Below are 26,527 nucleotides of genomic sequence, written 5' to 3' on the forward strand. Positions count from 1 at the left end.
TTCTTAATCTGCTGTGAGAGGTGAACAATGCTTTAATAATGTTTCTGGAAGAAATGCAGATAATGTCTGAAAAATCAGTAGTGAGGCAGTCTTCCAGAAATGTTCAATACTACAGCTTGGTGTTTGTAATAGGCTATTATAATAAAAGATAAACTTCTTTATAGGATTTAAAGCTGTAATTAGTGAATGTGCTGTTGAGGATTGGGTCAGCTAAATGAGTAAAGTGGGTGTTAAAATTCCTTACGGGCCAGTGAGGAGCTGTCTGCCTGCCAAGCTCCTTGACTCATCTATGCCTCAGAATTAACATAAAGCAGTTCATTTATAGATTAACTTTCTGCTCACAGATAGAAGCTAAGGATGAGGTGACTGATGGGAGATTAGACGCGAGTTTTGTGGTGTAGAGAATTGCCATGTATCAGGAATAACAAGTTCATGTTTCCATAGTTGTGGAAGGAAACAGTGGCTTGAGTATACTTCAGGTGGGGTTGGTTGCTTATAATGTACTTCAGAGCAATAGGGATGATTTGATTTATTAATGAAATTGCATTAGCAGTTTTCTTCTTTCCATTTTCTTTTCTGAGCAGAGGGGTTCAAAGCATTCAGACATCAATCTCCAGGATTTTCTTTACACTTGCAAACTGTTCAAAGCATTAAGGGTTCAGGTTTTGGCCATTTTTTTTCTACTGCTCTGTCCTTTGCCTGAGTTCTGATTTTGCTCTAAAGATGTAAATGTTATTGGCAATGGTTGTGGAGTTAATGATTTTAATAGGTTTGCTTTTGAGATTAAATAAGCATTGAGGCTTTTTACTGTTATACAACTTGTGATGGTTTTGTTGAGGATTCTGTATACCAGATTCCTGAAGTTGCTGCAGCATGTCACGTGGATGGCACTGAGGCTTTCTAACTCAGGTTACATTGTGCAGCATCAGCTCTTGGAAGCTCACTAGAAGCATCTGGGGGTTTAGGTATTTTTTCACTTCTTCAAAAAGAAACCCCACAAAATGCCAATTTGCCCTATCCAAGTAAAGGAGGTCTAGTGTGTGGTGCACCTTTTTCCCCAGGTAGGAGAGCTGCTTTGGTGGTATTTACACATGACCCTTTAGTAAAGACAACTGAATTTCTTGATGTTCAACAATGCGAAGTGCAAGGTCCTGCCCCTGGGTCGGGACAATCCCAGGCACAGCTACAGGTTGGGCGCAGAAGTGATTCAGAGCAGCCCTGCAGAGAAGGACTTAGGGGTGTTGGTTGATGAGAACATGAGCTGCTTCAGTGTGCACTTGAGCCCAGAAAACCCTCGTGTGCTGGGCTGCATCAAAAGAAGCGTGACCAGCAGGTCAAAGGAGGTGATCCTGCCCCTCTGTTCTCATGAGACCACACTTGGAGTACTGTGTGCAGTTGTGGTGCCGTCAGCATAAGAAGGACATGGAGCTGATGGAGCAAGTCCAGAGGAGGCCACAAGGATGATAAGGGGACTGGAGCACCTCCCGTATGAAGGCAGGCTGAGAAAGTTGGGGCTGTTCAGCCTGGAGAAGAGAAGACTGCATGGAGACCTCAGAGCAGCCTTCCAGTATCTGAAGGGGGCCTACAAGGAAGCCAGAGAGGGATCTCTTCATCAGGGACTGTAGTGACAAGGGGTAATGGGTTCAAACTTAAACAGGGGAAGTCCAGGATAGATATAAGGAATCAGTTTTTTACTGTGAGGGTGGTGAGGCACTGAAACAGGTTTCCCAAAGAAGTGGTAAATGCTCCATCCCCCGAAGTGTTCAAGGCCAGGTTCGACGGTCTTGGGTGACGTGGTTTAGTGTGAGGTGTCCCTGCCTGTGGCAGGGGGGTTGGAACTGGATGATCTGAAGGTCCTTTCCAACCCAAACCAGTCTGGGATTCTTTGAATTTCAGAGCAGTTAATTAAATATGTATTTCAATGTATTCTGAATTATGGCCCTTTTCATACTAATATAAAACATACGATTGATATACAGAAATCCATTGCTTTTACATCTTGTGTAAAGCTCATCTCATGAATGCTTTAGATGAGGCAGTCATTTCTGACATGCTGCTTAAAGGTCTTGATACAGCACTTGGAAGAATGTCAATTTATAATTATACTTAAATGTTGAAAATAGCTAAGCTGTAACTTGCAACAGAATGAAGCATGTGGAAAAAAGTAATATGCAGTAGAATGAGGCAAATTACTAAATTTAGATCAGCCCTCAAATTGGAGGCGCTAGCCATAAATATGCATTATTATTTAATTTCTTTGACTTTGCATAGGTATATAATCAGGGTGTGTTGAATATCAGAGTTCTTAACTGGTTTTAATTCCAAGATTTGTTATTTCTTGAACATGTAGTGGTGGAAGTCTTCACTGTTCCCTTTACTGGAATAGGTGAAGGTCAAAACTCCAAACCCAAACCACATCCAACCCAGGCCAAAAGAAAAATAATCACAAATCTAATCATAAGCCAAGTCAGGTATGGGCTGAAAATATATAAAATCTGATCTAGTGAAAATACAAGAAGTGTTTCCTAGAAATGGTGTATAGAAATGTCAAGGTGTCACAGTTCTATTGTTAATTCTTCAGGTGAAATTTATACTGAATTTGAGAAGAAGCTCTGATTTGAAATGTTGAGTTCTACTGCCTCAAACTGTACGTAGGAAAAATATAAATACGTAAGTGCAGTTCCTAATATATTTTTCTCTGCATGGGTATGGGGCTGAAACGCATACTCAGGTGTCTTCATAGAGTCACAGAATGGTTTGGGTTGGAAGGAACCTTAAAGCTCATCCAGTTCCAACCCCCTGCCACGGGCACGGACACCTTCCACTAGAGCAGGTTGCTCCAAGCCCCTGTGTCCAACCTGGCCTTGAACACTGTCAGGGATGGGGCAGCCACAGCTTCTCTGGGCAACCTGTGCCAGTGCCTCACCACCCTCACAGGGAAGAACTTCTGCCTAAGATCTCATCTCAATATCTCCTCTCTTTCAGTTTAAAGCCATTCCCCCTCGTCCTGTCACTACAGGCTCTTGTCAAAAGCCCCCTCAGATTTCTTGAAGGCCCCCTTCAGGCATTAGAAGACTCTTACCAGGTCTCCCCGGAGCCTTCTCTTCTCCAGGCTGAACAAGCCCAACTCTTGCTTTGTAAGTTACCGTGGAGCAGCTCAACTTTGGAAGTTGTAAAATTCATTAACCTTTTTCAGTCAGCTTGCTTTATTGGTACTTCTCCATACAGGTAGCTGTGTCCCAGTGAGAGGGAGAGTTAGCTGGGGAGTAAAATCTTTGGGCAATGCAAATGAATTCCCTTTGCCTTGTTACTTGTCCTGCAAATAAAATAGAGAAGCTGCTCGTTAATCAGTGGCAGGTTACTATGGGTCCCTGTAAGCTCAAGGAAGTAATGTGAATTCAGCAGGAGCATGGTCCATGGTGTGCATCATGCACAACTGCAGTACTGAGCGTCAACATTCATGGAATGTCATTATCCAGTTTTTCTTCTAAAACGTTATTTCAGCTATGACTGTAAGGACAGGATATTGAATGTAGGTTGGAAAAGACCTTTTAAATGAATTTAGAAAAGCTAAAGAAACCATTAAAAATGAACTTGTACACAGCTGGAAAATAAACACTTGAAAATGATAATCTACCTTGTAGTGGTGCATAAGTGTTAATTAAAATGGTTTCACAATGGGTCTGGTGGTAGATAATATTTTCTAATGCTGCTGAATCAGTACTCGATCAGGAATGTTTAAAGCAATGACCATGATCTGATGTGACTTATAACCATGACATTCATGCTCTGCAGGTCTGAAAATCTGAGCATTTAAATTTTCAATATAATAATCAACATAGAGAGACAAGGTGATTTTTCAGGTAACAGAGCTTTCTTCATTTCATTTCTTACATGAAACTGCTGAAGGTAAAATACTTTGATTTTTGCTCAAACAGTTAAGCAGAAAAATCAAGCTCATGTTTTGCAATATAGGGTATTACTATTGATCTCGGATCAAGATTTGGCCAGAATTCCTTGCTTGAAGGGCATTAGTCTGTGCATCCAAGTTTATTGGCTTGATGCCATTGTTGGTGGTGTGAATGAATGTATGCTGGCTGGTTTTAAACTGAAGTCTTAAGGAGTTTAGTTGCATGTCATTTGATTTTGATGGGATTGGGCTGACAGCCCAAATGATGACAGTAATGACTTTGGTTCTAAGCGTGTGACAGATTTGTCTGAGGGCAGCTTCTGATGCAGGCTGCTGGAGTTGAGAAGCAAACATGGAAGTTGTGGTCTGCAGTTTGTTTAATATATGGTAAACATTTATACTTAGTTGTATATATATTCATAGATGTGTGCTTGAAAATAATTTTCTACTTAGGAAAATTCATAAAATACATAAACCAAATAGATAGTGTGCATATAACAATAAGAGAATGAAGTAGGCAAGAGTGGGATTATAAGGGGGACTCACATGAGCCATTAGTGAAGACTGAATTCTTCATGGTTGTACTGGCTATGAAGAATGGGGATTTTTGATTATTACCCCCCATTCCTCTTTTTCTCTTTTCTTGTCGAATCACAGTAAACTGTTAGTATAGCAAGACAGAAAGCTTTTCTCATTTTGTATTATTTGGTTTGAGACTTTGATACTTCCTTTCTTCCTGTTCTGCATGGAGATCAATCAGCTTCTTCCAAAGCTCTTAAATTGGGAGCCAGTCTCTTCAGCATTGTGTGAATTGAGACTTTGAGTCGGGGGTTTTGTGTTCCAGGTTAGTCTCAGGAAACTTTTCTTTCCTGGGCCAGTTTCTGGTTCGGACTGGAAATTCAGCAGTGGGTTTTTTATTAGAGCTGGTACTCTCTACGGAAACATTTACTTTCTAGAAGAGCAGCCTGTTGAGAAACTTCTGATACTTTCTCTGGGGTGGGTAGATAGATACTGAGAATGCTTAGGAGAGGAAAACAAACTGGAAGGGAAACTAAGCTATGATTAGCTCATAATGAAAACAAAGAGAGGAATGTGGTGTTAGGGAGTTTGAAAGAAATGCCTCTAAGGTAAACACAGCAAAAAATGATGTTCAAGTGGAAGATGAGGTATCTGAAGAAGCTGGACTGATGTATTCTATTCTTGAGAGGGAGGAGTTATTTCGTCCAGATCTGTGAAGAAGGTGCAAGTGACTGAAATAAAAAAAAGTAGAAAAACCATAGAAAGGGCTCTTGGCAGATAGTGCTGGCTGTTCTTCTACATTGGGGAAGAATACTGCCTCTTGGCTTTGGTTTTTGGACAATGCAGCTGTAGGACCTGCATAGCTCAAACAGGCTCTTCTTTAATCGCATCTGTGTTCAGTGGCAGAAGTCTCTTCCTCTCCTCCGACTGCCTGTACTCAGTGGATTTCAGGTGCTGTTTTACTTAATGTCCATGAATTTCACAAAGACGTGAGCGAGTTAGTTGGAACTGAATAAATGATGAAATCCTAATGACTCCTGAGAGCAGGTTGCATTACCAGCTTGTTTATGTCCACAACAGAAGGCCACAGTTGCCTTTGGCAGGTCCACCAGAAATTATCCACTTTCTTACCCTGGAGGATGGCTCCTATGGGTTTTTATTTAGAAGGAATGAATGAATTGGCCAGAGTCACTCTCCAAATCTTTTTTCAGCATGAAATTTTCTGACTTAAAGAGATTTAAAAAGCAAAACAAGTAACATTTAGTAGAATAAACATGCATACTTGAAGGATAGTAGCAGTTTAGTAGTGGTTCCCATGCAATTACCAAAAGGAAAATCTGTAAAATAAAAAGACTCCAACAAACCCCAACATAATTCCCTTAGAGTACATTTAATTTGGGAGATGGTGAGTAGTTTTCAGCCAAGTGAATGGATGGCATCTGCTGTTTGCCAGTTGTGCTGAAGCTGCAGTGACAGAATACGCATTGTCTTGGCAAGGGAAAAGTTTTATTGTTTCATTCTGTTCTATCCCTTTTTAATCCTTATCCATAATGAAGAAGATGAAAGAAGAGAATAGAGGCATTTCTACTGCATTGCCAAGAAGCAGGTGTCCTTACTTGGTTATTTATAGACCACAAGAGTGCATATCGTGGAAATGGGCTGTGAATGGCCAGTTACCCATCTGTTTTACCTGCTGGGTATCGTAACTGGTTGTGTGGAAACTGACTTTTTTTAGCTGATGAAAATGGAGGTTCTGAGCAAGGCATTACATGACTGACTTTTTGTTTCTGCTATCCTGTTAGCCCTGGAAATTAGTCATATGTGATTGAAGTTTTGAAAACAAACAAGGCTCTTATTGTAGACCTTTTCTCATTCCTGCTGAGCAAAGACATTTCTTCTGTCTTGCCTTGAATCGTAGACTGGTTTGGGTTGGAAGGGACCTTAAAGCCCACCCAGTTCCAGCTCCGCTGCCATGGTCAGGGACACCTTCCACTAGAGCAGGTTGCTCCAAGCCCCGTCCAACCTGGCCTTGAACACTGCCAGGGATGGGGCAGCCACAGCTTCTCTGGGCAACCTGTGCCAGGGCCTCACCACCCTCACAGGGAAGAACTTCTTCCTAAGATCTCATCTCAATCTATCTCCCCTGTGTCAAATGCAACATTCTGGATTGTAGCCATTTAGTACAATTGGTTTACTAGCTGATTTCGTCCATTTCCTTATTATGGGTTTAGAGGTTTCTGTGTTTGCTTGCTGTCCCTTTCAGACACCTCACTGAAAGAAATGTCAGTACCCACTTCCCCATACTCCCCCCTCCCTGCATTAATGTAAGCTTGTGGCCCAGAACTGTAGCTGTTGCTGAGAATATGTAAGCTCTGAATTCTAGCTTGGAAATGTCCTGTTTCTTAAGATCTAGGTCAGAAGCTGATTCAAACGTAATAATTTATAATAATGAAACTAGGGCAAAACAAAAAAATAAATGCAGCTTTTCAAGTATGGAGAGAGGGGAATAATCCATTACAAACAAAATAGCCAGAACCTCGTGAGCTGAGAGAACAAATTACTGCTCTTTACCAAATGAAGCTGTACAGACCCACTCAAGCAGCTTTCTTTAACCATTGTGAGTTCCTTATTGTTTAGTCTTTCCCTTTCAATTTGTGCAGAATGGTGAACATCTACAAATATCGCTGTAGCTTTCAAATAGCAGAAATGAACTTGGCAAAGAGAAACTATTTGACCTCCTTTAATGCACAGTGGTCTACACTATAAACAGAAGATGAATTTCTTGTGATTACGCATTAAAACAGTTGAATATTTTTAAATCTTGCTAGTTTCCATCATAATGTTATAAATAAACTAAGCTTGTACCCCCTCTGTATGAAGATATTATTACATCTTGGAGTTGCTAATATTATCAGGTCTGTATTTAAAGTATAGCTATTCTGGGTAAAATAAAATGTTGAATTCCTTTTCACTTTCCATAGTCATTTAAAAATTAGAACTTGCAATAACGTACAGCTTGTCCTTTACTGAAATTCTATACAAACTGTTCCATCCATGGGACATGGGACTTGTCATATTAATTCAAATTGAATTTTTGGGGGAATATTTTTATAATTTAGAGTGTAAGTTTCTTCTACAACTAATACATTTCTATGTGCAGTTTTGTTTATCCTCTCTGATATCAGAGGCAGTGTTCATAGCGTGTGTTATGGGTTAACATTCCTCAAGATACCCTGATGAAGATATTAACAGTGCATAAAAAGGTTGCCCTCCCAGGCCTGGAAGGTAGATGCTATGGTGGTTAACAGCAGTTAATCCTCTCTATCTTCTTGAAATGCTTCATGAGAAAGCAGAGGAGCCTTCGCTGGAGGCATTGGGATCCTACAGTAGCAGCAGTTCAAAGGAGTCAGGACAGGTAAGGGGGCACACAAAGTGAAACGTTTCTAGTCTGTTCTACTTAGGAGTAGAACTGGGCCGTATTTTTCTGGCCACTTATTTATTCAGTAGAAAATACAGATCTGGGTCAGCTAGAGGGATCATATTGCTATGTAATCCTATTGAATTTGTCCAGTTGTTACAGAAATAACTTTGGCCTGGTGTTTTGGAAACAATGTTGTCTTGCTTAGCTATCCATTTAATAGTTTAATATCCCGGCATTTCTTTCAAAGTAAAGTTTGGATTTAAAGGGAACAGGATTGTTTTCCTATCTTGGATTAACCAGTGAACTGAAAATATCCTTCATTTACACAGCAATATTTGCAATGCTTCTGTTGGGGAAAAGCTACAAATAATTCAAAGCTTCAAAGTAAATCTGCTTTAATATGTTTAAAAACCATGTGAGATATTCCTTGATGGGAAACAGAACACTTCTATATTATTGTGTAATATTATGTAAAGATAAAGAAGCTGAGAGAAAAAAAGACTAAATGACTCACCACCAAGAAAGCTGGAAAAATGGTAATATATTGCCCCTTTTCTCCATTGGAATCCTGTGGAGAACCATGTTGAGAGATTGTGAGATGCTGAAATACAAGTGGAGACATATCTCTAGTTAGAGAAAATCCCACACATTTTACTGTCTCTTCCATCCTGACTTTTGCCCAGAGATCACTTAGTTTCTTTCAGCCATAAATGTTTAAAGTTTTTGCAAAGGCAACTTAGAATTGGTTCACAGTGATTACTCATACAGAAATGCTAGTGTGCTGAGATGCAATGCAGCATCTTTCCCTTCCTCTTAGTGACTTTTCTCCTATTTAAAGCAATGGGAATAGTCGGGACTGAGGTACAGACTCAGACCCATTGAAGTGAATCCATCGTCCCAGGGCTGAAGTCGTGGGAGGAACATTGGATAAAGTGGTTGGTAAAACCCTTCTTCTCTGTCCTGGCATACAAAGACATAGTTAGTTCTTCGCAAGCGCCAGTACTAGCACTTCACAAGAAGTAGTTGAAGCCTATGCTTCAATGAGACCCAGCTTGCTTTGGCTATGCCTTAGGTTCCCTTTCGAGTCTTTCTTCAGAGATCTTATAAAGGAAAAAACCACCTGAATTTAAAACTCTTGTATAGTGGAATAAGAGTATAAACTCATTTATGACTTGGGAATGGCAGCCAAAACCTGAATAATGTGATATGAGCTTCTTGTGTGTAGAGGAGGGAAAAGAGCAACAAAGAGAGTGGTATCTGCTTTCTGACTTTTTTTTTTTTTCTCTCCAGACATTTCCAGGCAGGCTATGGCAGTGGTGTAGCTGTAAGCTTTTAAAGGGAAAGAAGCTACAGTTCCACTTACAAACTTGGCATGCTCTTAAACAGATGACCAGAGTCGGAGTATGTGCCCTCAGCCTTCCCAAATGCATTAGAAGAGCATCAGGAAAAAAAGCAATCCCAGTGCTGCATTTGACAAAGCAAACTCCTTCAGATCTGCAGGCGCTGAACTGAATTGTTGGTGTTTATTCAGAAAGGTTTGGAGACTTGTTTTTACCAGGGTCAGGGAAGAGGGAAAGCATCATCTGTAATTTTTTTGCTTGGGTGTATACTCCAGAGTGCTTGAAGGCAGTTCATATGCACACGTGCTGGGACTGCATGCTTGTTATGTTCTATAAATGTTCCCATGCCCCAAGCAGATTAGTGAAGGCCTAAATAAGGGGATTTCTTCAATGCTAGCTGTGCTCTGGCTAATTTGCTTGCTTTTGCCATTTGTTGTGGCCATCTCTGAAGAGTTAAATGTGCTCTTCTTAGCTCCGTCTGTTTCTTTGCCTGCTTGTTTTGCCTCTGATGCAATGCAGTGCTGGAGCTGCAATGCATTGTCACTTTACATCACACTACACCAGTAACAATGGTTGAATCAGCTCCAGGTTACATGATTTGTTTTCCTTTCCTGTGGTTAAATGCCTCCTAAGTAATCAGAGCTGCATGCTAATGACTCAAGAGTAGTTCCAGATCGTACCTTGACAAAGTCATTTGATGTGGACAGTATGTGGAGAGCTTCTCAAGCAGTTTTTGTGTAAACAATATAAATATAGCTATGCACTGGAAATTTTCAACCCAGTTTTGAAGGTAGTTTCCATGCAGAAACAAACTAAAATAACTTGATTATGCTTAGCTCTAACTTTGGGCTGTTTTGTGCAGGATGAACTTTATTTTGCAAAACAATGCAGTTGACTAGAATCAACTGTTTTACTGTAGGTTCTGTCCAAGTGATGCCATGCAAATACTAGTAAAGACCGGGGGATTTCTTCTACATAGTGGCAAGGTTTTTTTTGCTCTGAGAGCAAATATGCCCAAACCATATGCTTGGTATCATTCTGGACTTGACTTTTTGAAGAGGTGGACAGAACCACAGGGGAATTTAGCTCATGCAACAGGAATTGCAATGAAGTGTCCAACCAGGAAGCTTTATGGACTAAATTCTTACAGATCCAACTGAGAAAACTGCAGCACAGTTTCAGGCCTGAATTTTAAACTTGAGAATTTTAAGCACTTGATTGAGCACAGTTTAAGCTTTCAATATCATTTCACTGCTGCCTGCAAAAGTGTAAGAAACTTGAAGACTGGCGTTCACACCCCACAGAACAGGGGAGTTCTCACTGGGTGGAATTAGTACCAGCGATTCTACAAGCAGCTTGTACAGTACAGTTTTAACAAGCTTAGTCATTCTTCTGCTGCAGTTGGAAGGCATGGTAACTGCTGAAATAGCCGTTTTCATGTTCTAAGTTTACCTCTCTCCTATAGAACAGCATGCAGCATGCAGTTGCTTTATGCTTATGCAAGACTGCTGTACTCTGGTGACATGCAGCATTGGTTAGGTAATTGCCATTCAAGACAAGGTATGGAGTTGCTTTTTGTCCCCCTGAGTAGCTGTAATGTCCTTTGACTTTTAGACCATCTTTCCATCCATTTTAGGGAGTGGATTATATCCTGCTGTTCCCTTTCCTTTTCTCAGAGGGAGGTCAAACACTCGGATGATGTTCAGCTTGGTAAGACTAGTCATAGTGGAATTTGGGGATTTAGCCAGAGCTGTGTTCAGAAGCCCTTGTGAATGAAGCAAATGATTCTGAGCATATAACACTTCAAGAGGAACATTTTATAGAGAGATGTACTTGATACTAAAAATAGACATGATTTCATGTACTTAGGTTAACAATTGCATCCTCCGAAGGTGATACATATACAATCTGTTTCAGTCTGCATGTGCTGCTTGAAGATGAGATGTGGTGGGTTCTCAGCATTCTCTGTAGTCACTGGAAGGCATCTTGGTGACACGTGTTACTGTGTTTAGCTGCAGCAGGGCATGGTGTGTTGAGCTGTGGTTATATAGGTTGAGTATGCATCTTGGAGTAAATGAGCAACAGTCAGGTCAAATCTTATTTTGAGTGGTAAATCAGTTTATGGCCCAAAGCCCCCTTCTACAGGAACACACAAAATAGTTGAAATATAAGGGAAACAATTTCTTTCTACAGCAATCCCCTTGGTGCAGTTTGTCAGTAAAATACCTACTTAGTTTACAGAGGATTAATCACTCGCCCTTTAGAGAAGAAATTATTGATTACCTTTTTAATCCCTCTTTTAGAAACCGAGTGCTTCATGCTATAATGTTTATGAGTTCAGTTAGAATTTTGACTGAACGCTCCCTCCTACCTAGTGAATTTTATGGATCTATATATAAAATCAAAGGTTCTGGATCTGTGCTGATTTGTCAGATCAAGTGTGTGTTTATTTTTCGTACTTATAAAATTAACTTACTTGGAAAACGGTCTGAATGAGAAAATACGATTCACTCATCCCTAGAAACAGCTTTATTCCTGCCCAGGCTCTTCTCTCTCAGCAGTCCAAGTGCCTTAATTGATCATCTTGAGATGAGGTTTAACTTGGCAGTTAATTGAACTTCAGGGAGCAAAATACACTCTTGTTTACAGAAGTGCTCTTGTACCTGGGAAGGTATTGGACCTGCCACTGCTCCACTGCACTGAGTTAACAATTCACACCCAAAACATAGGATTAAATCAAGGTAAGAAGCATATTATCTCAAAGCTTGTAAGAATAAAAAAATATAAAAGCTTAGCATGTTGAAAGTCCTAAATCTTCATAGACCTACTATGATTGGTTGGAGAAAAGAAAAATCGTCAGTTATTCAGCAGTCTTCTCTGATGTGATATACAAAATATACATTATACTGTGTGCTTGAAAAGATGTATTTTGAAATGAGATGTGTATATAGATCATTTAGATGATCTCTTAAGGAACCAAAAGTCTCTGTCATTAAGAGGATAGTTGAGTGGGTTATTTCTTCAGAATATGCCCCACTAAGATTCTTGGAGGGCATCTCTTTTGGGTCAAGATTGTACATTGTTCTTGAAGGGAAAAAGATGTTTTCTTGGCTACTTATCCAGTTGTACAGTAATTATTGGTGATCCGTATTGTCATATACATTGCTCTGGCTTGTGATTTTCAAACTAACCTCAGAATTCAAAAAAGGAGATGTAATAGAAGGCAGATCTATGTCTTACCTTGCTCTGGGAAGGTGACTTACTTCGCAAAGATGGTCAGATGGTCTTCAGATTTTCATTGCTTCTCTTAAGTAATGTATTTGCTAGTAAGTGGTGTGGAGGAATGAGTGGAAGGTTATAATTTGTTAAATTCGAGTCTAAATTTGTTATCCTTCTACAGCTATACATGTGACAATGTTCACTTTCTTGTAGAATAGTTAAGATATAAGAGCTAAAAACTTAAAAATCAAGAAACCAGACAGAAAGTGCAGGCTTGAGGCACCACTTCAGTGTGGCAAGAAGTGACAATGGTTTGAAGTTAGTGCAAGATGTTAGTGAGAATGTTTATGACATTTCTGTGTTTGCTTGGCATAATATAGATAAACTAAAACTGAGCAAAGTAGCTGATGATGGAGGGAAGGGTGACAATATAAAAACCAGGATGCTTGGTTTACATTAGAAAGCTGTTCCCTTTGAACTTATTTTTGTCAGTGATATTAAACTTTTATTCTGGACAGTCTTTCTCTCCATTCTCCTGTACTCTCTTCAGCAACACTGCTCTTTTAAGTACTATCTTTACTTTCTGTGTGCCTGTGTAATTGACGGTGGTGACCTTGTAATGATGCTAAATCTAGAGGAACTGGCTATGCCAAACATCAAAGCTCTCAGGATTGTCAACGTGGGGGAATTATGCTAACTGGGAAGCATGTTTCAAATGCCATAATGTCAGCAAGGGCAAAGCAACCTGAGTAAGGGAAACGGCTGTTCTAGATGAGGTAAGACAAACACCTGTAAATCTGTCCTTACTCGTGCACACATGCGCACACATACTCGTGCTCATGGCTAGTGGAGCTAATACAGGTTTGAAGAAGGTATGACACCAAACAAACCCTTGTAAATTGTAGGAAGACATTTTCAAAATAATGAAGGGTTAAAATGAGCTGCTTAAAGCCCACTCCATGCCTCCTACTTAAAAACTGAGCCAGCTCCTACTTCAGAGCACTAAGATGTCGCTGTCCCACCCCCAAATGGAGTAGTTATTCCCCCTTATCAACTTTATAATTCAATCCTGGAGTAAACAGCCAGTCTAGGAATTAGAGTTGTTAAAAAGATTATTTTCTTCAACTGGGATAAAAATGAAGGCTAGAACATCTGCAAAGTTTAAACACAGTGTCTATTTTTCATCTTGGTTTTGAACCTTGAAGTGTTTGTCTAAGGTGAATAGCTCTTACATCTGCACTCAAGGATTACATCTGTGTTCAAGGATCAATGTTGATAACCAGGGAAGGTGAAAAGTCAATTGGTAAAAAATAAGATGTTTCAAGTTTTTCAGACTTGCATCAAGGAGAACTTGGAACCATGAAATATATCAAGCAATTATTATCTCCCATGCAAGCATTAAACTAACATAAACCCACCGTGTTTCAAAATTGCTTAAAATAGCTGGTTTATATTAAGTGTCTTTAATTTGGGATACTGCAGAAGCATGTGCTGTTTCTTGTGCAAATACTCACATTCTGTGGATTTTGGTATGAGAGTCTGATCAGTATGTGAAGATAAACACAATACAAGGAAAATACAGATGCAGTAGCTCATGAACCGTTGTCCAGTGTACTGTACCTTGGAAGAGTGCATTGTTCCCCACTTAGCAAGAAGGTCTAAGTAGAAAGTGGTTTTGGCTATCATCTCCCAGCATTTTAGCTTTCTGGCTAAAACCAAGACAGCAAGAAATCTGCCTGATCTTTGCAGATGAAAGATCTGGCAGGCTCAAACTAGAAAAATATTCTTGCTCCTACATACATCACAGTTATTTTGGAATTTGTGTTATAGAAAAGACTGTTGGGAACAGAAATAGTTGTGTGAGAGCCTGTCTGCCAAGTGAGATTCCAGTTAATTGGCTTATAAAATTAATCAATTTTATATTAATTCCAGAAAGTGGGTCTGGGACCAGTTGTTGGTTTTTTCAGTAGGTTGGTGAAATACCTTCAGATGCTCCTCTAGATGATTCTGCCTATGTAATTGTTGCCCAAAAACCGCCAGGATTGTCAACAGTAACTTTTCAGAGAAAAGGCATATTTAAACCTGTAACTTTTGACAGTACAGAAACCACCGCAAGCAAAAGTCATATGTCTCTTCCTAAGGGTTAATTCCATGAGAGTTACCTTGCAGGTAGGCAAGAACAAACAATTTCTGTATTTCTAGCACCTGAAAAAATTCCTTGATCCTTCCTTCTTCCATCCAGCTTGACCTCCCTGCCATAAGAAGCAGAAACCCGTTCTTTCAGGTTTAATAGCTACTGTCAGACAAAAGTTTAGAGGGAGATGAAATAGCATTTGCTTTTCTTGGGGGAAGATTCCAGAACTATAGTACTTGATTTGTGTATCAGTTCCTAGAAATTGTCATCTTGGTAAGCTAAGCCTGCATTTTAGGTAGGAGACAAATGTGTGTTAGTATGTTATTTTATGTAAAGCCCCTTTGTTTTATTCATTGTTCCCACCAGTGAGATTAAGCCATGCGAGGTTTGAAAAGGCAATAGAACGGACCTAATTAGATCTACTTGTAATCACAGTTGGTGGGGAAAACACTGCAGCCTTGGGCTGGGGCAGGGAAAAGCAATAGGCTTAGTGTCCATGGGAAGCAAGGAATGGGGTTGCTTTGACTGAAGCAAGAGCAGACTATGTGCAGAACCAAGAACCACCATGACAACTGCACTTAAAAGAAAACTAATATTCATGCAGCTCAATAGCGTTCCTGTATATGAACAAAAGCCATGTAACATGTATGGCAGAAATACGTAACAGAAGGCTTTGACTCATCCTATGGAACTGTAATTTAAATTCAAGGGGGATATATTGGATCTATTCCTACTGGCTCAGATGTCTTATAAGCCTTTAGCACTTAGAGCTAGTGCCTACAATTGAGAAATTGGTTGGATGCAAGAGCAAAATACTACACTTAAAAATATCTTCCAGCTAGAGCTGAGGTAACTTCGAGTTGATCAGAAGCTTCCATTGACCTTTACTAAATTTGATTTTCTGGATTTAGAAGAGCCTCAACTCCCTAAGCAAAATTTTGCTTAGTGAAGCACTGAGAAGCAGATGCACTGTAGGCATCTTGGTGCTTCCCACTCAGCGCAGCTTTCTTTCAGCAAGCAAGTACCACCAATGAACAATGTGTGAGAGGTCACTGCTGTCTCTTATCAGTCATAAGTAGTAATTTTCGTTGTGTTGAATCAAATTTTAAGTGAAAACTTCAGGATATTTCATGAAAGTTTGTTTTACAAGTAATCCTAATATTAGTAAGACTGGTAGCTGTCCTATCTTCAAGATTCATAAGGTATTTTTCTGATAAGCATTTTCAAGCCTTACAAGTCTGTCCAGCCTCTTGAATACCTAACACATGTGTACTTATTCAAGGGGTTAGGTTTTAGAACGATGTATTTTTTCCTCAGAAGATCAGAATGATACTAATCTTTGGTAAAACTTTTGAAAATATACATCAGCTGTATACACAGGGGCTTTTTTAAGTGTATAATATCTGTATAAACATAGACCAGCTCAAATGGGGAGATCAAGAATGTTCCATGTGAGGCAAGAGCAAAACTACTCCTGTCATTATAGACTTGAATCTGAACATCCTTTAGATAAACTAATGCAAGGTAGTAAGTACTTGGCTAGAAGGCCCAACATGCTGTCCAGAAATAGATACAGAAGAGACAGAGTTATATGGTTTAGGGGGTGAATGAGGAGAAGACCTGAAATAGTATTTTAAAAAATCTGATTCAGTGAGGATTGGGAGATCATATTGCAGTTTTTGACTGCTCCTCCACTGCTCTAGGTATTAATGAGCAAGCTGTACTGGCTATGCTGTTGTCAGGTGTTTTATTGAGTGTTCCTAGAAGGTTTTATTAGAAATATACTGCTATTTCAGTTTCTGACTGGGGGAGAGAAGGGAAGGAAGAGAAGCAGTCTTAAATGAGGTATTTACACCTGATATGATTCCCTGAGGCCCAGACCTCATGCAGGCAGTTGGATGTGTAATGGGATTGTTACTGGCACAGTCTTCACAAAACAACATTACTGTGACACAGATTTCTTAGTTAATAGAGCAGCTTTAATTAAAAAGTACAAGAGTTCATGATGAAATTCTGGCTTGACCCTCAGTTAGATTTGACTAATTTGGCGATTTCCTAGAGAAGGAGAATTCCTCATGGGAACAGCATAGCAGAGCTTGGAAATAAAGCTAAAGATTAATTTGATATGGGTAATGGATTACCAAAGAAGCAAAGACACAATCCTGGTGAATCTCGAATAACTCTTGATAGTCAGAGCTGAGGTGGGAAGGGGTTACTCTGGCTGAACTGTCCCTGGGGTGTTCCTTCCCTGCTGCTGGGGGTTCTTTGCAGAGGAGCTGAAGTGCTGTAACAGCCTCAAGCTCCATCCAGTGATGTTGCCTCCTTTTTTTCTGTGGCAGCCAGCTCATGTCCTTTGCAAAACTGAGAGTAGCTTGAGGCCATCATTTCATGCATGACTTGGTAAATTGTGCAAGAAAGAACACTGCCAAATGAGGAACTAAGCCAGTTTTCAGTAAGAGGGCCATCTGTGACCAAATGTTTTGGTGAGTTGGGAAACAACTGAGTTTTTTCCCGTTTTTACTGTGAGTTCCTTTAGCATGTATGTAACTTTGCTGCCCCCCAAGAGTAACTTTATGTTACTGTATCTTAGTTTGCAATGCATTAAGTTTTTGTTGAGTCAAGTGGTTTCAATTCAGACTTGATCCTGTGTGGCACTGAAAAATGAGCATCAGTGGTGCTTTGGTTGTTGCTGGAGAGTTTTCTAAGGGGAAATTCAGATATTTGTGGCAGATAAGATACATGTAAATATATTGTTACTGGCTACGGGAATATTCCCTAAGTGTAAGAAGAGTTATTGCTGGAACTAGAGACATTTTAAAAGTTGGAATGTATTTGAACTAAGCCTCTTTCCCTTAACCAAGCCAGTTACTGTTCTGTTTCACAGAATGTATGAAGTCTTGTGTGATGATGTTCCCATGTAGCAAGGATTACTGAGTAGAGCTGCAATTAGTTTTAGAGATCTCTTAGATTGTGGCTTAAACTTTTTCAACAAAGACTACCTCTATTGAAAATGGAGTGGCAGTAAGTTAATAGCCAATGTGTTGAAGTATTTTTCTTGGCTAACTCCGGTGTCATTGCATGAGAACGAATTCTTTTTACAAAGGGTGATTGTACTTCCCTTACTTAACACTGCTCTTTCTAAGAGCAAGAGGAAAATGGAGTGAGTCTTCCTGAATCTGGGGGTTAGATGTGGCTTTTAATTGAGCTAACATATCTGAGATAAGCATTGTACAGCTTGTAAAGTAGGGCAAATGGAGAGAAAGTAACAGACCCAGTGTCACTAACGGGTCAGGAACGGAGACAGAAACCTGCTCTGCACCTAACCACCAGACCCCGCTGCCTTCTTGGCTCCATGGAAAACATTGCTTGGAGCTGGTAATCTGGCTGCTTGTTTCTGTTGAAGTGAACTCTGCAACAGGTAACTTTCAGAAAACTGAAACCTTTTTGTAATGTAATGCTGCTTTGGAAGGGACTGAGGACCTCTAAATATGGGTTTATGTAGCAGGCAGGAGGTACAGAAATCCCAGCTGGGAAGTATCCTCAGAAGTGCTGGATTCCAAATTCCTTGAAGTTATGTTGTAGGTTCTTCTAGATAAGTGCGCAGCTGTTTGTGTGGAGAAGGCAATCAGTTATGTATCAATCCTTCTGCCTTTCAGAATAAATGTTCTCCATGAAAATACTGAATTGGTAACTTCATCTCCCGAGTGTAGGGATGTTGGTGTTTATTACATTGCTTTTGAAGTGCATGTTCCTTTTTTACACCCAAATTACAAGGGTAAGTTCAAGACACTTGAATGCAAATTCTGTTTTCTTGTTTCTGCTGAGTGAAGTTGATTTCTTACCATGTTTGCAGCTCTTCTCTTTCATCTTAAATTAAACAGTGTGAAAATACCTAGAAATGGACTACGGATGTCTATGAAAATAGCAGTCTTATTCTGCAGCATGCACTCAACTCTGTGGGCAGTAATCTGCTTGAATTTGGTGAGGCTTTTGAGAAGACTGCATATGCACTGCCAAGATTGGTCTCTATGTGTTTGGGCAAACTTTTAACAGGTTTTATTGTGATTCTAACTTGCAAATTAATTTGGACTAAATTCTAATGTGATATTTCACAAACTTTTGTAAATGAGGAAAAATATTTGATATAATGCTAAAGTATGACTAAATTTAGATTACTTAAAGTTATATAGCTCTGTTGAAGGTAGAAAACTTAGCTCTTGGTCCTTTGAACCATTAAATTTGGTCAGTGTGTTGTACGCAGCATATTGTGTACTAAGTGTTTTCGAAAGGTGCCATGTCACTTTTAATGGTTTAAATATATGCTAATGTTAGAGCCACATTTATTTTGGTCATTGTGAATTTCCCTTGCATTTGAGGATTTTGAATCCCTGGTTTTGCTGCTGTTTCAAGAAATCTGCTGAATGACAACACTGAAATAACCCTTTACAGCAGGATGGGGATGCAGCCCCATCTCCAGTAATGTGACAAACATCACTAATGCCTACAGGAGAAAAGTGTCCATCGAGGGTGAAATGCACAGATGCATTTAAACATCAAACTTTAAAACAAAAATGACAGTTGGAGCTGTTTAATTCCTTTCCTTAGAAAGACTAATGCAATGTCTAAGGAAGTAATCTCTAAATAAATTAGGAGATGAGATCTTTAAAAGGAGTTAAAACAAAGGCATAGACCTATTGGGAAATTTTGGGAAGACTGCCAAAGAGCAGTAAAGAACATAGAATGGTTAGGACTGGAAAGGACCTTAAGATCATCTAGTTCCAACCCCCTGCCATGGGCAGGGACACCTCACCCTACACCAAGACTGTCCAATCTGGCCTTGAAAACTGCCAGGGATGGAGCATTTACCATTTCTTTGGGCAACCTGTTCTAGTGCCTCACCACTCTCACAGTAAAGAATTTCTTCCTTATAGCTAACCTGAAAGCTGATGTATTGTTAAATGTCTCCGAGAGTGTGTTCTCGATATTCTGTGTCTTAGTGTAGTGAAAAGCAAATTTCATTGAGTGGACACTTAGCGTTATCCTATTTGAACCCAAAGGTTTCGTCTGGCCTAAAAGTGCCTCGTTGAGTGGGTCTGCCACAATGTGTGAACTGCCCTTACTCGGAAGTACTCAGCGTAAAAGCATGTGCTGGTAAAGGATGGAGCACAAAGAGGACATCACCTATGTGGCAGTTAGCTGGTGGATTCATTCGTGCAAAACCGAACGAGTTGTGGCAGCGGGAGCGGGGTGGTGGGAAGGGGGGCGGGGAGGCGGCGGTGTGTGCGGGGCTGCTCCGCAGCAACGCGGGGCTGACTCCGGCGCAGCGGGAGGTGCAGAGATGGGCCCGGTGCTCTGTAATGCGGGTGTCGAACGGGTCATGGAGCGGCGGGGTGCGCAGACGGAGCCAGCTTCTACAGAGCGGTTTTGTGATGTTTGGCTACGGTCTGCAGCGTTTTAGGGCTGTTTTTAGTGTGGAAGCCGCTGCTCCACATTGATTCCCCTGAGCCCCACGGCAGGGATTTCTGGTTGACAGCCCCTGACTTGAAGGGAAGGAAGAACACTCGGGGGTTTCCCGGGCTAGCAGTCTTTCGCTGGGGCTGCTAATGTGGGAAGCGCGCTCGAGTTTGCCACTTCTGCCCCAGCCCTGGAGTGTTCGCTGCTCCCCCAGATCCGCACCCCCTTCCCGGCTGCCGAGCTCTGACTCACCCGCTGGTGCTCGTGGAAGCAGAACAGGGGGAGCGGGCGGGGGGAGCGAACCTTCAAAGTACCCGCGCCTGGTCTCAGTTTGACGAGGCGCCAGTGAGCTTCACCCCGGCGGGGCCGGGGGCGGCGGAGCGGTGCGGTGCGGAGCGGAGCGCGGGCAGCTCCCTCCCCTTCCCCCGCGGCAGCCGGCGGGCGGACCCGCCGCTCTTCCAGGACCGGCGCTGCCAGTCCCCGCCGCTTCCCGGCGCTGGGAGGAGCGCGGGGCTCCGAGGCTGCCGTCCTGGGGACCTGCGGCGGCGGCGGCGGAATCGCGGTTGCCCTTTGAACGGGGAAAAAAAACAAAAAAGGGAAGGGAAGAGCGATGAAGACGCTGCAATGCCTCCTGCCAAAAGTCAAGAGCAAATCGCAGTTGCAGTGGCTCTGCTAAAACTTGATAATGCGGGATTTCAAGCGATAAAGAGCTGCCGGGCTTGCGTGTACTGCAGTGGGAACAAGTTGCAGAATGAAATCCAGGCGTTAAGGGACCTGTTTTCCACTTCGTTGTTTGCAAAGGAATCTACTGAAATGACTTTGAGGATCTTTAAACTGGAACTATGTGGAGGGCGAATGCAGTAAGTACCGCCCGGCCCCGCACCGGACTGCCGAGGGGCCGCGCCGCGATCCGCGCCGGGGTCCCGGGCGGGGGACGCCGGTTGCCTTTAACCGGGGTCGCTTGAAGAAGTATCTTTGTGCATGTTTACTGGATATAGTGACTGGAAAATCAAAAAGCGAGCGTCTTGTGGCGGCAGCTGCTGGAGTGTGGCTCCCCGGGTGTGCTGCTGATAAATTGAGAATGAATCTGGTCCGTTACAGGATCAAAAAGAGCTTTACCCCGCACGGGTCTAGCTGCTTTGTGCTTGGTTTGAACCTGTCGAGAAAACTCCTGCCCTTGATCGTGTGAATTAGTTTGCTTCTAGCTGCTCTTTCCAGGCTGGGTGCCTCTTCCCTTAGAGCTCAGAGCCGTGCGGTTCTCTTGGGAGCAGACGGGCAGTTGGGAGCCCAGGATTTCCCTGGATAGGGCGGGAGCCGTTTCCCGGACGGCTGCGGGCTCACGGGCGCTGCTGTTGGGAAAGAGCTTGAATAAATTTCCAACTCTGTGTGCGTGTGTGTGTGTGTGTGTAGGGGGGCACGACACTTTTGAGTCTAGTCACTTTATTTCCGTTCACACTCCACATGAGCTTGAAATACATATTGCCTTGTCAAATCGCAACCTGACTAACGGTTTTCCACCGTCTCCTGTCCCCCTGTCCCGTCCTGTCCCCCGCCCCAGCCCCCCTTTGTCTGCGTCCCTCTCCTCCTAGCTGCCCTCCCGCGCTGCCATGTCGCTCGCAGGCTGCGGCGGGGACCACGCGTGCGGCCAACGGCACGGAGGCCGCCCCTGAGCCCGGGCACCGAGGGGCGCGACATGCCCGGGGCCGCGGCATGCCCTGCACCAGCACCACTGGCACCACCAGCACCGGCTCCACCGGCACTACCGGTACCACCGGCACCCGCCGCCGCTCCGTCTCCTGAGGCGCTGGGTACGTGGGACGGCGCCCCGTGGCCGCCAGGGGGCGCCATAGCGCCGCGGCCGGGCTCGCCGGGGGCGCTCGCTCGGCGGGGCGGGGGGTAACGGGGAAGAGCCGCGGCCGGGGCGGGCAGAGGGGGTTTGTGTGTGTGTGTGAGAGTTGGTTGTTATTGGAATTAATATTTCTCGGGTTCGGCAGGCAGCTGAAGCGGCTTCGTGCCTACGGGCACGCGGGTGTGTTTATTTCTAACCGCTTCCCGCGCACCTCCGGTGCTGTGGCGGCGGGAGCCTGGCCTGCAGTGCTATGGCTTGGGAAGTACAGCGGCAGTGGTGTGCAGTTAAACGGGCTCTCAAGTGCTCATCTCCTCGTCTGCCCCAAAAGGATGTGATGGTACAGCAAGCCCTTGTCTCAGTGTGTGTTTCAGCAGCAGAGGATCCTGATTGATGGTGGAGAAAGGGCTGGCGGGATGAGAGCGAGGGCTGGGAGCTGCCCCCGGTTGGGCATTCCTGCTAGGGTTTGCTGTGTGACGCCTTGCAGCAAGCTCGGCTTTCGTGGCACAGGGACTCCCTTCTTGCAGGTAGCAGAGAGCCAGTTGTGGGGGTGGAAATCTCCTGGGGCACAGACACCGAGGGAGATCTTGCGGCGTCAGACCTGCTCTCCCTCTTCTCCCTCCTTCAGATAGTTCAGATAGCCACATCAGTCCTGTGGCTCATCCCCCTCCCCATCCTACTCTGTCTATATTCAGCCCCCTACAGAGATTCCGTGAAGACGTGAAGTAAACCAATGCAGTGATGCTCATTTGTGGAACACCCTCCCCTTCAACACAAGTGAACAACTTTGTGTCCGAGATCAGCAGTTCTGAGATAGATGCTCAAGTGAATGCCACGTAAGAGGAGAGAGAATAATTAAGATAGAATATTGTGCTTCTGAATCTGTTCCAGAAATGCGGTAGACTCTGCTTCAGCAGCAGCTGTCTAGGAGAGAGCTTCAGAAATGAAACAGCATGGTTCTGGGATGCTGTGAAATGTGTGGAGTATATGGACTGGGGTTTCCACCAGACCTCTGGCTTGCTTCTCTCATCTTGAGCTAAAGCACCTCTTCCTGTTAGACTGTAACTAAATTTTAAATAGACATTCAGGACACAAGAAAACAGATTTCTGTGCGTTACCTGTTTTAGGACAGCGAAGTTAAAGAGAAGGATGATAATGTCTTTTTTTAATGATGTCAGTCATCATTCTGTTGGCCATCCAGGAAGAATTTTAATGGGCTTTTCCTCTGAACTTGTGCTACAGCTTTTGCATTGCTTGTGGGAGACCACTTATAACACTGCCACTGGCAAGCCAACTTCTCGAGGGGATGTAAGAGGCTTGAAATGAAACTCAGGTGAAGAATGTGTTATAAAAAGCTGCTGAGGTTTGCACTGTGTCTAGAAGCTTTCTGTTTAAACCCCTCATTGGAGACACACATATAACAGTGTATATTTTTTTCCTCTCTGCTGTTTTTCTCATACAATGTGATCACTTTTACAGGGGATAAAGCTGGCAAAGATGAGGAAAATTGGCTGTGCTCTCCTGGTACTCCAAGCTCTTCTGGCGCCTTTGGATCTTGTTCGTGGAGCGGAGAAAAGTTATCCTGTCCTGAACATTGCAGTGATTCTGGGAAGGACCAAGTCTATCACAGAGAGAGATATCAGAGCTCTCTGGACCAGGGAAATGTCAGCAGACCTGACTGTTGATGTCAATGTGGTGACCCTTCTGGTGGACCAGACTGACCCTAAAAGCATCATAACACACATTTGCGACTTGATGTCAGGCACCAAGATCCATGGAGTGGTTTTTGGAGATGATACTGATCAGGAGGCAGTAGCTCAGATTTTGGATTTTATTTCATCTCAGACTTCTATTCCAATTCTTGGAATTCATGGCGGGGCATCCATGATAATGGCAGATAAGGTAGGAAAAATTATTAAAAGGTTTTGCTAGTCTAATGTACTTCACTGTGTTGGTCTCTATCATGAATATTCACTTCAAGCAGTTCAAAAGGATGCTTCTAATTGTCTCTCTGTGCTTTAAAAAAGAAAAAATATACAGAGCAGTGTCCTCATTGATCATTCCTCAGATATTCTGAAATATTTAGGTGCTCATGCCTGGAAGTCAACTTTCTGTGCATTGTGAAAGCAGTCCTAATGAAATTTACCCTCCAGCACACTGAGTGCTGGTCAGTTTAGTAATTTTAGTAGCAAATATGATATGTAGCTGTAAAAACAACCTTAAAATGGTAGGTCCATAAAAATATTTTAGGGATAAGATGTAAAGTTGTAAGCAGATATTCTGCGGTACTTCTCAGAAATAGCAAGCAATAGACCTGAATATATTGGAGGACAACAGTAGCAATAGGGCAATTTTATTAAGCTGGACTTTTATGACCCACTACAGTCTATAAATTAAGTAGTCTTGCAAACTTGAACCAGCTCTAGTATTCCCTATATTTATTAAATTAGACTTTTGCTAACCAGATGCTTCCCATTTCCTACTATAGTTCATGAAAATCCACAGTGGGGTTGTCTGAACTCTAGGGATAACTACAAATGGTTTTGTTGGAAAACATCTCTTTATGTAATCTGTTGTGAGGCTGTGGAATGACAAAAGTGACTCATGTACCCAGCTGATGTTCCTTAATACTGGAGCATGTTTTAACCCCCCTTGCTGGCACTGCAGCATGGATATTGTGAAGTGATCTCTGCCCTTTCAGAAACGGGTGCTTAGCACTGTGCAGGACTAAGCTGTCTGGCATGGGCTGCTGCTTGGCTTGAAAGTCAGAGAAGAGCTCCCACCGTGGCGTGAGAGAGGAGAGCTGAAGGGGGAGTTCATGTGTGGGAAGAAATTTAGTGGTTTTCCAGCACACAAAGCTTTTCAATGTTAATTGTAGCTTATTGCCTGATATTTTAGGGTTTCTTATTCATTAAATACTGCTATTCCTTATAAGTGGCTTCTGAATAGTACTTGAATAGTAAAGAGCTCTCTTGCTAAAAGTGAAGTAGTCCAGATATGCTGTTTTGTAACTTGAGGGGGAAAAAGAAGCAGGGAAGATGCAGTGATTAGTTACAGTTGAGGAATCTGCATTGAACTTTTGAAGCTTTTTACCTCTGGGAAGGACTTTTTGCACTGGGATAAGAGATCTGTCTCTCGGTATTTTGAATGGCCTTCCTTTAAAACTTATGTCATACAAGGGTAGGACAAGTGCTGAATTGCAGCCAAGATTCTTTAACAATAGCCTTGACATCTTGATTTATATAGAAAGATCATTACAGTCAGTGCTACTCTCTTAAATGTAATTACAGTGACCAAGTTAGAGCAGTTGTTTCATGTGCTTTTAAATTACTTTACAGATTTACCCATATTTATAAAGCTGACTTTATATATATTTAGGAATTTTATTTCACTCAACTTTCTATGCCAGTATAAGAACATCTGAAGATCCCAGCCAGTGCTCAGTGATGAAACACTGGCAGAAATCCTTATGGAATTGACTTCAGACTCGGTAGCAGATGCAGGATGTTACTGATACAGATCTATTTTTTACTTTTATGTAGGAGCCTCTAAAAAATGAGACAGATTGCATTTTTGTTGTCTCAGTAAGTTAATTAAGCTATTTTCATTCTATGCTAATATTGTCATTATTATCCCACTGTCTTTGCTTTTAGGGGTTATCACAGTCTGCTAATAAAACATTTTTATGCTAAAACTTGGCTTCTGAGATTTCCACTTAGGAAATCAAAATTGTTCTGTGTGTTAAGACAATCTAACAGAGCTGTCTTCAGTAGCTTAAGTTGGCTGAAGGAATTGTTTGGACTAAAATTGCCTTAATTTTTAACTTGGCTTTTGCAATGTGCAGTGTTTTGCAGCTGCGTTCAGAACATTGCAGTAATGAGACTTGTACGTGTCACCGAATTAACAATTTGTTTAGGAGTGAATTCCTGGGAGTTGAAGGTGGAATTCACAGTGCTGTTATCAAGGCAAGGGAGGAAGGCTGAGGGCGAAGGACTGCAGATGCACAGTGTGTCTTCCAATCAGTGTCAGGATTTTAGCTGAAATACGTGTGTGCTGGCTAGATTGTGAAGTCAGTCAGTGTTTAAAGTCTTCTGTTTTGTCTCAATGTCATACATTGAGATGGCTGGATATGCAGAAAAATACTTGGTCCCAGTCCTGCTTGTGGATGTAGTTCTCTGGCACTCTAATAAGGCCATTTCATTTACGTCCTTATCGTGTGTCTCTAACAGATATTTTCCTCCTCTGTGGCATTATGCTGGTACTGTGGTTTAGATGACTTTTACTTCAAAGTCTGTGTGTAGTACCTGCTTGTTTGTAGGCTACCAAGCATGGCTAACATAAAGGTGGCACAACAGTTCAGTGACTTCTGTGCCAGGTGGTTGTTATATGATGCTCAATTGTCCTAAACATGGACTAAATTGAAGGCACAGGAATGAGAAGTCATCTCTAACGCTCTATACTGCTAAAGACTTCACTGGAATGACTCAGATTAGATAAATTTACCGTATTCTCTATGGCTAATAACTACTGTGTGAATCTCACATGAAGAGCCATCCCTTTAAACAAGAAAAAGTTGTTCTAGATTTCTAAACAGAAGCTAGGCCCCCGTTTAGAGGATTCAGTGATTGATGCAGGACATGCAGTTTTTGAAGTAGTTCCCGTGAAAACAGCTATGAACAGTGGC

At 42.2% G+C, this 26,527-nt stretch overlaps 1 protein-coding gene across 3 annotated transcripts in view; it reads left to right on the top strand.

Annotated features, from left to right (window-relative positions):
- Nucleotides 1-20,481: 20,481 nt before the first annotated feature.
- GRIN2A (glutamate ionotropic receptor NMDA type subunit 2A) overlaps nt 20,482-26,527 on the top strand; it is a 184,741-nt gene continuing 178,695 nt past the window's right edge. For 2 of the 3 annotated variants that reach the window (XM_030484243.1, XM_030484241.1), the window contains exons 1-3: nt 20,482-20,857; nt 21,556-21,805; nt 23,323-23,745. In XM_030484243.1, coding sequence (XP_030340103.1) covers nt 23,341-23,745 — 405 coding nt within the window. In that variant the 5' untranslated portion in view covers nt 20,482-20,857; nt 21,556-21,805; nt 23,323-23,340. Of the gene's footprint in view, nt 20,858-21,555; nt 21,806-22,879; nt 23,746-26,527 lie in introns of those variants that run through there. The other variant, XM_030484242.1, reaches the window with a different exon arrangement.

Source organism: Strigops habroptila, chromosome 4 (assembly GCF_004027225.2).
Source record: "Strigops habroptila isolate Jane chromosome 4, bStrHab1.2.pri, whole genome shotgun sequence".
Lineage (NCBI taxonomy): Eukaryota > Metazoa > Chordata > Aves > Psittaciformes > Psittacidae > Strigops > Strigops habroptila.